The sequence below is a fragment of the Cricetulus griseus genome, chromosome 4, assembly GCF_003668045.3.
Source record: "Cricetulus griseus strain 17A/GY chromosome 4, alternate assembly CriGri-PICRH-1.0, whole genome shotgun sequence".
Classification (NCBI taxonomy): domain Eukaryota; kingdom Metazoa; phylum Chordata; class Mammalia; order Rodentia; family Cricetidae; genus Cricetulus; species Cricetulus griseus.
The window spans coordinates 36,039,448-36,052,302 of record NC_048597.1 but is presented as its reverse complement, the minus strand read 5'-3'; the positions used below and the strand labels follow the sequence as shown (position 1 = coordinate 36,052,302).

Genomic DNA, 12,855 nt, shown 5'->3' with positions numbered 1-12,855 from the left:
CATTACGGGATAGGGCTGTATCCTTACGGAGAAAATTCGTCAGTTACCGAACACCGGCCAGTGTTGACACCTTTCATACACTACCATTTAATACCCAGGACAGTCCAATGTGAAATTATCCTTTTAATTTGTGTACTGACACCGGAAATCAACTTATGGAAGACCACGTAGTAAAGTCTTATGGAAATAGTTGTGGAAATTTTTCCTCGGTTTTTGCACTCGGGAAAATTTCAGTGTAGAGTTGTAGCAAGCAAGCAAACATTGTTGGCGGTTAAGGGCGCCTGCTGCTCTTCCAGAAGACTGCAGTTCAATTCCCAGTACCCAAGTTGGGTGGTTCACAACTGCTTGTAACTCCAGCTCCTGGGAATCCAACAACCTCTTGAACTCTGCAAGTACCCACACTCGCTTGCATATACTCACGCACACACTCGTAAGTAAAAATACATTTTCAAAACGATTCACTTGCTAAGGCAGGAGCTGACATCCCTAGGGAAAGGGGAAGTGTGATCTACCGGGGTTTGAGGATCTCAGCCTCGTATCTGTCCTATTCCCCTCTCTAAGTAGGTTTAAAATGTGCCCCAGCCCAGCCCCAGTGTTCAGAATTGGATTGAACTACACGTTATTTACTTCTTGATATTTTTTCAAGGTTAAAGTATCCTTCTGTAAGAATTTTAACATAAAAGCTAGTGCCAGAGTCTTGTCTCTTAATGTGTACAGGCACAAAGAACAAGAAATGTCTTGTACACTCCCCTGCCCCTTTGCTAGCTCTAGTGTTTGTCTTTTACTTAACAATAACCATTGCAAGCCGCTTCTCTACCAAGTTGAGGACTCCTCTTAACTCCTGCCTCTCCTAGAAACTTTTAGTAGATTCATTTAGTGTTGAATGTAGTCTGTGCATTAAGTGTGGCTACAGCCTCACTTATTCTTTTTTCTCTACACTTACTTAGCCCTCTGCCCAAATTTGGCTAATTACTAGCCTGCAATATACAATGTTAGGGAATATAATTTATTTTTAAAGTCTTGATCTGTCCTCTAAGCAACATTTTGAGTTGCTGACCACAGACCTGCTTTTACTTCTCTGTAAAATAGCAGTGGGCTGTGGGTATACCTCGATTGACAGAGTGCCTGCCTAACATGCAAAAAAACAAAACAAAAACAAAAAAACACAGTGAGTTTCATCTCCCACATTTGTAAACAAAGTGGTGGTACAGGCATATAATTCCAGCACTTGGAGACAGAGCAGCCTGGGGTGAATGAGGCCAAGTATCTAAATAAACAATACTAGTACCTCTTCAACAGGTGACTGTGGAATAAAGATATCACCCTACACAGCCAGTTCAAACCCAACCTGAGCTACACCAGATCCTGCTCCAAAACTAAAAAAAACAGAGCAGAATAAAATAGATGTTGGCAAAGTGCTTGCTATATAGAATCATCCTGTTGTCTCAAGACCACATAAAAAGCAGGGACACCTCTAATCCTAGTGCTGGGGAGGCTGAGACAGGAGGATCCCTGGAGTTTGCTGACCAGCCAGTCCAGCCAAATCAGCCATCTCAAAAAAACAAAAACAAAAACAAAAAAACCCAAAAAGTGGCACCAGGCACAGTGGTAGCACATACCTTTAATCCTACACCAACAAGACAGAGGCAAGCTGATCTCAAAGCCAGCCGGTCTACATAGCAAGATGTATCTCAAAAATAAATGAACTAGGACAGCCCATCTGCACATACATGCATACATCAACACATACAAAAAATTAAAACAAGCAGCCACTTTTCATAGCAGCTTGTGTAGGGGTTTTCCTATGTGAAAGCTACTTGGTATTTGTGAATGAGTAACTCAAGCTTCATGTACAGAGTTCTCATTTCTCTATTTAGCACACAATTATGTGCAAGTGACCAGGAAACTATAATATAGCAGTATTTAATTCCTATTTGTTTCACCATTTCTCCTGTATGGGTCTGCAAGATACTACTTAAGATTCTAACATTTCTTGTGCCATTAATTCTGACACTTGGGAGGCAGAGGCAGGTGGATTTCAGTGAGTTTAAAAACCCCAACCCTCCCTAGATTGCTTTTGTTGAGTATCTTGTGTAGCTTTGGCTGGCCTCTAACTTGCTGTAAAGCTGAGGCTTTGAAGCCCAGCAAAACCTAAAACGCCAAACTATGTGGTTGGGACCAGAAACATGGCTCAGCTCTCAGAATCCAAGTTTAATTCCCAACATCCATGTTGGGCATCTCATAACTACCTGTAAGTACAGCAAGGGATATGTCTTCTTCTGGTGGATATGCCTATGTCAAAAATTCACACAAATACACATTAAGTAAATAGTATAACTTAAGAAATGTTAAAAACCATGTGGCTAGAGAAACAGTATTTCCTAGAAATGCTATCCACACACTAAGTACTCTACATAATTTAACCAAACATTTTTTGCTTCTCCAGCTTTTGTATTCATTATGTATATGCATGAGATATGTGTGCCACATTTGGTAAGGGTGCCCTTAGAGGCCAGAGGGTGTCAGATCCAGTGGAACTGGAGTTACAGATGGTTGTAGGCTACCTAATATGGTGCTGAACTCAAGTTCTCTGCAAGAGCCCTCTGAACCATCTTCTAATCCAAACACATTTTTTTCTCTTAAGAAATTGGCTTTATCTTCAAACTCATTTTCCATAATATAAGGAAATCATTTAACATACCAGGAAAAACAAGTTTCTGGAAAAACCAAGATTGTGTTAAGCTATATGCCAAGCATTGTATACAGGCTTTAATTTCCTAACTATTTAAAATTTGGAAAGCTCTAATCAGTCTTCTCATCAAAGAATAGTTTCTGACATAGATAAATATGTATAATGGAACCAGACATGGCGGTACATGCCTGCCTGTGTTCGAAGTCATTTGGCAGGTGGATGCTGAGAATCAGGAGTTGAAGATCATTCTCAGCATATTGTTTGAGGCTGGTGTAGGCTACCTGATTTGCCCACCAAACAAACCCACAAAAAAATCCAACTAAAAAGAACAAGGAAGTCTGATACTCGAAGAATCCATTAAATAAAAAGCTATGCCACAAAATATTAATTGAAGATGTGTTACATTTGTTTAACTCTGAAGCTGTGCTACTTTTCCTGTCTAAAACACTAAGAGCTGAACAGCCAATAGCAAAGCAGGAGGAAGGATAGATGAAGCTGGCAGGCAGAGAGAATAGGAGAAATTTAGGCTCTAGAAAAAAGGAAAAGTAGAGGGACGAATGAGAAAAAAATGAGAGGACACCAGGGGCCAGACACACAGCAAGCCGAGGAGTAAGAAGTAAAGAAAGTTATATAGGATATAGATAAAAGCCCAGAGGCAAAAGGTAGATGAGATTTAAGAAAAGCTGGCTAGAAACAAGCCAAGCTAAAGCCAAGCATTCATAAGAAAGAGTAAGACAGCTGGGCAGTGGTGGCGCACGCCTTTAGTCCCAGCACTCGGGAGGCAGAGGCAAGTGGATTTCTATGAGTTCAAGATCAGCCAGGTCTACAGATGAAGTTTCAGGACAGGCTTCAAAGCTATACAGAGAAACCCTGTCTCAAAAAAAAAAAAAAACCAAAAAACCAAAAAAGAAAAAAAAAAAAAAAAAACTGTGTATTTATTTGGGAGCTGGCTGGCAGGCCCCCAAAAGAGTTAAAGAGTAAAAAACAACCAGTTACAACAATAACTTTTATTGTGTTCAATTCTAGATTAATCCATAATTTCTGATTGTTTCTACAACAAATAAAACATACTTTGAAAGTTTTCCAGTTAGAAAGACAAAACTCTACAGTTTGTCTAAAAAGACTACTTTTAAGATATGCATTATTTTAACTATTTCCAGTCTATTTGCTTCTTACATTATTACATTTTCTCATTTAGGTCAGTCACCTTTTCCGTGTTCGTGCATTTAAGGAGCCTTTTGGAAATGAACTTGTCGTAGTCTTCTGTTTACTAAAAATCTCCTTAGAATGCTGAGAAATCTCTAGATAGCCAATATGTTTTCTCTTGGGAACAAACTTCAAAGCTTCTTCCCACCTGCCTGTGTTTTTCATGCAGAGCAAAATACGGAACACTTGATCTAAGGTGAGATTTTTGCTACCAAGGTCCCACTGTAAATACTTATCTAGTGGAAGGCGTTCTGTTGCTATATGTTGCCGTTTTGCCTTGGCTAGGGATGTGCCCGTCTGAATATTTTTATCAACAAATGATCCAATTATATAAATTTTATCGTGCTTGAAGGTAGTCATAATATTGGGAGAATCTGCAGTTAAGTATATAATATTGTCCTTTGGAAATAAATCAACGGGAGACTTTTCTGTTGCTGTTAAGAGCAATTTGTCCCACTTTCCTCCGTAACGTTTAACTAACTCTCTATGATAAGCACTATCTATTTTAAGATTGCAGAAATAAATGTGGAAAGGATCAATATCTCTTCTGTTCCATCCTTCACTTTCTAAAAGTTGAGAAACAGCATTCCGAATTTCAAATGGTTTCATATAATTTTCGTAATCCATGTCAAAAACCAAAGGCTGTCCAAACTGCATAGCCTGGACACCCTTCCAACCCATCACAAAATTCATTTGCCGGTCCCAGAGTCGAAGAAACATAAAGTCCTGTTGTTTTTCATCTGTGGTGGTTTCTACCAACCTGGCCTTTTTTGCTTCTTCTCTGGCCTCTACTTTCTTTTCCTTCTTTGCTTGGTCAGCTTTTTTCATTTTTTCCTTGGTGAACAAATACTTTAAATATTTTCTTTGGGCTGATTTAGAAGGACATTCCGATATGATTTTGAGTTGTTCTTCAGTGATATGTTCTGGTACTTCTTTGCCAAGCAATCTCCGCATCTCAATCATTTCTCTGGTGGCAGCTAGAACATCTTCATCTTTGTCTGAGACCACTGAAGAAACACCATCTTCTTGAATGCTAGATTTCATTGTAGTTTTCCACCCATCTAGTTCTAGCTGTTTAGAAGGAGAGGTACTGTCCTTATGACAGGGCAAAGAAGGTACTTTGGAAGACATATATCTCTGTAGAGTTGTTGAATATAAATTCCTTTTCTTCCCATGAGGGGTAAATGGCACCATTAATCTGGCAAAAGGTCTTAAGAATCGGACAGTAACATTCATTTTGAAGAAATATGAGGAGCTCCTATAAAAGAAAAATGAAATTAAGTTAAAGATTTTAAAACTTCCTAACTGTGAGTCTGGTTTCTTTCTCTCTCAGGCAGACTAGATGAGATTTACTAGTAAACATGACTGGTGGGGTGGACTAAGTACAGTGGAAGACATTCGGAAAGTTGGGTCTGGCACTTCCCCCAGGGGATCACAGTCATGGACAAGCCACCTGTCAGCAACCATGACTTTAAATTCATCTGCATTAAACCTGAAGCACTACTTCTCTAAGATGTGATCTTCCAGCTGTCAGAAAAACTGAAGTTGGCTCAACACAGAACCTCACACATTCCTTATTCTGCAGTTTGGTGTGAATGGACATGATGGTCTGACCAATGTAAACTCTGGCCACTGGGCCTAGGACATCTCAGAGAAACCTCCAAGTACTTGTCTAGAGCCTAGGGTGGAAATAGCATTGAGATAACACATGATTATCCACCTGAAAACTGTCTCCAAGGTCCCTTTGGGCAGCCTGCGCATTCAATAAGCTGCATATGCCACCAAGGAGGATAGTGTTTGCAACTATTGCACACTAGACCCCCATGGGGAAAGGAACCTGGTTGGCTTCATTGGCTGCAGAAGCAACTGATTTCTGAAGCACAAAGGGAAACCTCTGAACAACTTAGATGTTGCACATCACTAACTTAATTCTCTCACATATTACATCCCAACTGCAGTTTCCATTGCCCCTTCTCCTCCCAGCCCCTCTCCACTAATTTAACTCCTATGGTCCAAAACTTGTTGTGATCACTTACTGGTCAATTTTTAACTTTTTTATTTTTGTGAGACAAGGGTCTTTTATGTTGAACAGGCTAATTTTAAACACATCACCTTGAGTGGTCTGTCTCAGCCTCTGAAATAACTGGCACTACAGCTATGTATCACCACATGTTTTTATTTTACATATGAATTTCAACATATTTTTAAACAAAAGTTGACTCAAATATCCTTTTTAGATTTGTTATAGAAACAGGCCTAGAGGATCAATGTAACTAGATAGGAAAGTTATAAGACAATTGTAACTACAAGATACTGTAGTCTCCTTCACATACATATCCAATCTCAAGATCCTTCATGAATACAAAAAAGGAGGAAGACAAAATAAACAGGGAAGTTACATAAGATGACACCTAATAAAAGATAAAGAGATGCCACAGATGTTTTTGTGCTTCCAAAACAGAAATATAGAGCAGCTGATTAAAACAAATGTTTCAGCTCAGACTTCATAGCAAATATTGTAAGATAAAATGTTCAAAATTGGTGTGTGTGTATGTGTGTGTGTGTGTGTGTGTGTGTGTGTGTGTGTGTATCTCCATAATTTTATCTTAAGTACCTATATGTTCCTTCCACAAGACAATGAAGATGCTTAGTTTGTTAACTGATGCAAAATGTGAGGGGAAAGAGAAAATTACTGAAAAAATCCCAACCTTTAGCTTCCTTGCACACTCCTAAATGTCCTTGCTGTCTCTGGCCTGTGCAGATGCCCAGATACACTCCTCCCACCCCCAAATAATCATAATTTTATGTCCCGATAAGTACCAAGTTCATTAATGTGGCTTATAAGCAGGTTTTCATAATAGCATTCCTTTGCCTTTTCAGCTGTACATCTCTTTACCATTTCACACTTTCAACAGTCCTATTAGTTTTCACAGCACCCTGTGTCTATGACCATGCTTGCAACACTCTAATATTTGTTTTCCCCACGAGAAGCTAAAGACTATATTCCATTACAATAAGGATTATGTTAAACGTTCATTCTCACAGTTAAAAAATGTTCAGAGCCAGGCTTGGTGGCACACACCTTTAATCCCAACACTCCAGAGACAGAGGCTGATGAATCTCTAAGTTTGTGGCCAGCCAGGGATACAGTAAGACCCTGTCTCAAAACACAAAAACCAAGCCAGGCGGTGTGCTCGCCTTTAGTCCCAGCACTCAGGAGGTAGAGGCAGGTGGATATCTGTGAGTCTGGTCTACAAGACCTAGTTCCAGGTCAGCCTCCAAAGCCACAGAGAAACCTGGTCTGGAAAAACCAAAAAAAAAAAAAAAAAACCAAAACCAAAACCCAGCCCAGGTGGTGGTCTCCCACACCTTCAGACCTAGCAACTGGGAGGTGGATGTCAGTGTGTTCAAGACCAGCCTGTTCCAGGACAGCTAGGACTGTTACAGAGAAATCCTGTCTTGAGAAACCATTTTAAAAAAAACATTCAAACCTTAAAGATTTAAAAAACAAACAAACAAACAAGAAACTGACACCGAACTTTGAGAAATATTTAGCTTAGGATCTTCAGGACCTGAATTTGACAAAGGGATTTCAAAAACATTATCTTGGGCCAGGTGTGGTGGCATAGGCCTCTAATCCCATGAGATCCTGCCTCAAAAAAAAAAAAAATTATAAAAACAAAATAGTTGAATTTTGCCTTTGCAGTGTAGAAAGATTTTGTAATAGTACAGAAATTAAAGCCTAAAAAAAAAAGAAAAATAATTTTTGCAGATTCTCCACTCTTTAGCGCAAGCTGGCCTCAAACTCCAGACAGATCTCCTGCCTCAGGCTCCACTGGCCACACTTATTACGGAAACCTACTTAATTTTTCTTTTTAAAGAGGTGTGTGTGTGTGTGTGTAATTATGTACGCGGGCACGAGGTCACCTGGCCAGGGTTACAGACACAGTTGTGAACTTACAAAGTGGGTGCTGAAAACCATGCTCAAGCCTCTGCAGGAGCACTAAACGTCTCAAACGCTGACCGGGTCTCTCCAGCCCCGCATAACTTACATTTTAAAGCAAATAGCGGAGACAATTTTGGTAAGCCCGGCTTTGCTTCAGGCAGTGTATTACTTACAAAATCACAGCTTAACACACACGCTCCACAACCTGCATCCGGGAAAACCACGCAGGCCGAGGACACCGGCTGCGGGAAGCCCGTGGGCCAGGAATGCGGCCGAACGCGGGGACTCGCGAACTGGGCGAGGGCGCCTCCCCTGCACGCCTTACCGTGCGCCGCACATGCCGAAGCGGAGCCGGGGGTTTCCGCTGCGGCCGCCGGAAATCCGGCACCGCCGGAAGTCCCGCCTCGTCCTCTCGGCGCTGCCTCTGACGTTTGTCCCTGCCAGCGGTTTCCCAGCTTGAAGTCGGTCCGCGGTCTGCCAGTGAGCCCTTGTGAAAATGACCAAGGCCGGCGCTGGTCATCGGCGCCCCGTCACCCTACTTACTAATTAGTTGTTAGAACTCGAATCCCCTTAACCGGTCCTCAGCTCGGCTGCTGTGTTTGTATGTATGTCCTAACAAAGCGACCTGAGCGCAGATCCTGCAGTTCTACTTTAAAATTTAATTCTAGCCAAGTTTATCTTTAATCTCAGCACCAGGGAGGCAGAGGGATCGCTTAAGTTTGAGGCCAGCCTGATGTACACAGCTAGTTCCAGGACAGCCAGGGCTACACAGGGAGACCCTGTCTCAGTAAACCCCCCCAAAAAAAAAACAAAAACAAACAAAAAGATTGTTCAATAGCGTTTGAGACAAGAAGGAGACCCCACACACACACACACACACAGCGGGGGACTGCTTTCCAACACAGGCAGAAAACCAGCAAATGACCTTTGCTGGTGTAATCTTTACGAAGAGAGGAAAAAAAAAAAAAAAAGCCTGGCTTTGGTGGCAGCACTTGGGAGGCAGAGGCAGGTGGATCGCTGTGAGTTCAAGACCAGCCTGCTCTACAGAGTTCTAGGACAGGCTCCAAAGCTACACAGAGAAAAGCCTTGTCTCGAAAAAAATGAAAATCAAAACGAGAGAGAGAGAGAGAGAGAGAGAGAGAGAGATCCACCTGTCTTTGCCTCCGGAGTGCTGGGATGAAAGGCGTGGTCCACCAACGCCGGGCCAAAGGGGGTTTTGATTGCTGGACTTTAATACTTCCATAGCTGGACCTTGGTATTCAGCCTCAGGGGGAGGAAGTGGCCAGACAAGGAAATAGAGCTTGATGGCTATCTTTAGGAAGGTAATCTAATGGTTTTTTAGCAAGGCAGAGGGGATGGGAGAGAAGGGTAAGGCCTGCCAGAGCCATCCATGCTCACCATGCTCCATCTAGCCAGAGTCCCTTCCATATCAGTAACCACTGAAAGTAAAAATCAATAATTCATTGCTAGAGGAAAGGCAACATTTTCAGCTCATCAAGTTCTTTCTGTGGTAAACCATGCTAAATTAAGGGCTTCATAATGATATTATTTTTCTCCTCTAAGGTAAAGACTTCAGTTCAAAGTAATTGTGAATGATGTACAGTACAGTAGCGACAGACTAAATATTTGAAAGGACAATCAAAAGGCATGATGGCACATACCTTTAATCCCAGCATTCAGGAAGTAGAGCAGCAGTTCTCATCCTGTGGGTGGAGACCCCTTTGGGTGTCAAACAAGCCTTTCACAGGGATCACCTAAGACCATTGGAAAACACTGCTATTTATAATACAATTCATAACCATAGCAAATTACAGTTATGAAGTAGCAACAAAAATAATTCTATTGGGGGGGTCACCACAATTTTAGGAACTATATTAAAGGGTCAGAGCATTAGGAAGGTTGAGTGAGGTGGAGGCAGTATGATCTTTGAGTTTGAGGCTAGCCTAGTTTTCATACTGAGTTCCAGGCTGGCCAAGGTTACATAGTGAGACTCTATTGAAGAAGGAGGAAGAGGAGGAGGGATGGGAGGAGGAGGAGGAATGGGAAAAGGAGGAAGAGAAGAGGATGATGAGGAGGAGGAGGAAGAGGAGGAGGAGGAAGAGGAGGATGAACATATACAAATATGGATAAAACTCTTCTACAGCCTGCCCAGGTAACCAACTCTTATCTGAAATAAACAGCCCAGAAAATTATCCTGGCATGAGATAGACATATAGGAAGCCTTATTTCTTTCTTCCTTCCTTCCTTTCTTTCCCTTCCTTCCTTCCTTCCCTCCTTCCTTCCTTCCTTCCTTTCTTTTTGGTTTATTTATTTAGATTGGAAATGAACATGCTGATACAATATCTCTTTTCTTTTTTAAATTTAGTTTTTACATTCTAATCCCAGTCACCCGCCATCCTCTCTTCCCACTCCCCACCCCCACCACTTTCTTCCCACCTCCTATCTGCTCCTCAGAGAGGGTAAGGCCTCCCCTAGGAAGTCTCCTAAGTCTGGCCCATCATCTCATTGAGGCAGGACCAAGGCACCTCTCCACCCCCACGCCCCTGTGTCTAAGCAAGGTATCTCTCCATATAGAATGGGCTCCACTAAGTCAGTTTGTTCATTAGAGTTAGATCTTGGACCCACTGCCAGTGGCCTCGTATATTACCCCAGCCACACCATTGTCCCCTATATTAAGGGAGTCGAGTTCAGTTTTATGCAGGTTCCCCATTTGTCAGACCTCAGTCAGTGATCTCTCACTAGCTCAGGTCGGCTGATTCTGTGGGTTTCCCCATCATGGTCTTGACTCCTTTGTTCATATTATTGCTCCTCCTTCACTTCAGTTGTACTCCAGGAGCTCGGCCCAATGGTTAGTTGTGGATTTCTGCATCTGCTTCCATTTGTTTCTGGAAGGGAAGCCATCTTTCTATCTCATGTGACAGTCCAGGAAGTGAACTAATACATTCTGTTTTAGCCAGTGCCAAATGGTCAGGGCAGATATTAGTAATTGATGGCTTTACTGATTTTTAAAAACCATCTCTGTGTGTATGTGATGCATATAAATGTGAGTGTGAGCATTAGGCACACATATGTGGAATTCTGAGTACAACCTCAGGTATTGATCCTTATATTCCAATTGTTTGAGGTATGGTTTCTTTGTTGCTGGATGCTACATATACCAGATTTGATGGCCCGTGAGCTTCTGGAGATTTCTTTGTCTTTACCATCCATCATCCAGTAGGAGCGTTGTGATTATAGATGTGCACACTAATGTGCTCTGTCTACTGAGCCATCTCACCAGCCCAGCTTCAGTCATTTGTGTCCTTGTTGATAATCTAAGATGATAGAGAAGGGAAAATATGTACTCCTGCCCAAACCCTTAGGATGCCGCACTTCTAGTAAGGTCAGCGAGAGGACATGCCAAAAGCCTCCACCCAGGCACTCCTGCTCTTCTAGCCTTGCAAGCAATCCTATACAACCCAATTGGTGATATCAGGTTTATCCTTACAATAGCCTGACTAGCCTAAACACCTTTGAATTTCTTCCCAAACACTGATGGTGGCCAACTCCTCAGTTTAGAAAGCTCAGAATGAATGAGGTTTGGTTTTCTCATTTTGTTGCTCTTCATTTATTTCCACAGCAGGTATTTAATAAATGTCTTAAGGTTACTATTATTATGATGAAACACCACGAACAAAAGCAAGCTCCTGAAGAAATGGTTTACTTGGTTCACTTGTCTGTCATTGAAGGAGGTCAGGATAGGAACTCAAGCAGGGCTAGTACCTAGAGCAGATGCAGAGGCCTTGGAGAGGTGCTGCTTACTCCCCATGGCTTGCTCAACCTTCTTTCTTCTAAAACCTAAACCTACAACTGGGGATGGCTCCACCCACAGTAGACTACCAATCACTAATTAAGAAAATGACTCACAGCTGGATTTTTTTTTTTTTTGAGACAGGGTTTCTCTGTGTAGCTTTGGTTCCTGTCCTGGAACTCACTCTGTAGATCAGGCTGGCCTTGAACTCACAAAGATCTGCTCCTACAGCTGGTTCTTCTGGAGGCATTTTCTCAACTGAGGTTCCCTTTTCTCCAGTGACTAGCTTGTGCCAAATTGATATGACTAGACAGCACAATCCATTTTGCTGGTCACAGTATTGCAGTTGGCAGGTTACAGTAGTGGGAATGTGTTATGAACACAAAGGTCCTTGCTGGCACAGATAAGCACTAGGGAAATGAGGAACGTTAAAAACAGGATTGTCTCTTCAAAATGAGGGAGATGTAGCACCTATTTTTCCACTCAGAAGTCTGGGAATGGAGGTGGCAACAACCTGGTGATCTGTGCTATCTGTATAGTCAGGCCACACCAAGCTCCCACAAGCAGGACAGGAGGTGGCTAATGTGCCAAATGACAACTGTTTGACAGACTGCACCAGATCCTCCCCCAGGCCCTTAAATTAACACAAAATCCTCTCTCTAAAACACATTTTTCATGGAAGAAGTGACATATACTTTGAGAAGAGTTTTGATGCCTTTTTGTGCACAGGGGATTGTGTTACACCAGGAAATGTTTTCCAAGTTGTGCTGTACTTAAATATGTGGAAAATAAACTGCCCAGTGTCAGACTATATAAGTTTGAACCGACTCTGGCTACTTGAGTGGTGGTGAGTAGGACTTCCTCCTTGCTTTGGGTGGATCATTGCTTTCCTGATCCTGATAGTCTCAGAGACCCTCACAGGAATGAACCGTGAATCAGGCTGTGTAAGCTATAATCGGTATCTGACCTCACTGCAAATAGTTATTCTGATGTCTGAAAAAGTAAAATAGGCTATCTCGTTTGGGGGGGCTATCTCTTAATTTAATTAAATTTAATGTATATTGGTGTTTTGCCTTCATGTCCAAAGTCTAGAAGGGGGGTATTGGATGTAATGGAACTGGAGTTACAGGTAGTTCAAAAGTGACATGTTAGTGCTAAGATTTGAACCTGGGTCCTCTGGAAGAACAGCCAATGTTCATAAACACCGAGCCATCTCTGTAG

The 12,855-nt window shown here is 42.0% G+C and overlaps 1 protein-coding gene and 1 non-coding gene across 2 annotated transcripts; both read right to left on the bottom strand.

The window, feature by feature from the left end:
• Positions 1-3,684: 3,684 nt before the first annotated feature.
• On the bottom strand, positions 3,685-8,202 carry Trmt10c (tRNA methyltransferase 10C, mitochondrial RNase P subunit). The gene is made up of 2 exons (XM_027412502.2): positions 8,018-8,202; positions 3,685-5,156 (listed from the first exon to the last, which is right to left on the bottom strand). Exon 2 carries the CDS (start codon positions 5,132-5,134, stop codon positions 3,896-3,898), a length of 1,239 nt encoding a protein of 412 aa, XP_027268303.1. The 5' UTR covers positions 5,135-5,156; positions 8,018-8,202; the 3' UTR covers positions 3,685-3,895.
• Positions 5,624-5,758, bottom strand: LOC113835448. The gene has a single exon (XR_003484991.1). It is a non-coding gene; the product is annotated as a small nucleolar RNA SNORA70 (small nucleolar RNA).
• Positions 8,203-12,855: the final 4,653 nt, after the last annotated feature.

Coding starts and splice junctions, on each gene's coding strand:
- Trmt10c (XM_027412502.2), bottom strand. CDS start 5,134: ATGAATGTTACTGTCCGATTCTTAAGACCTTTTGCCAGATTAATGGTG.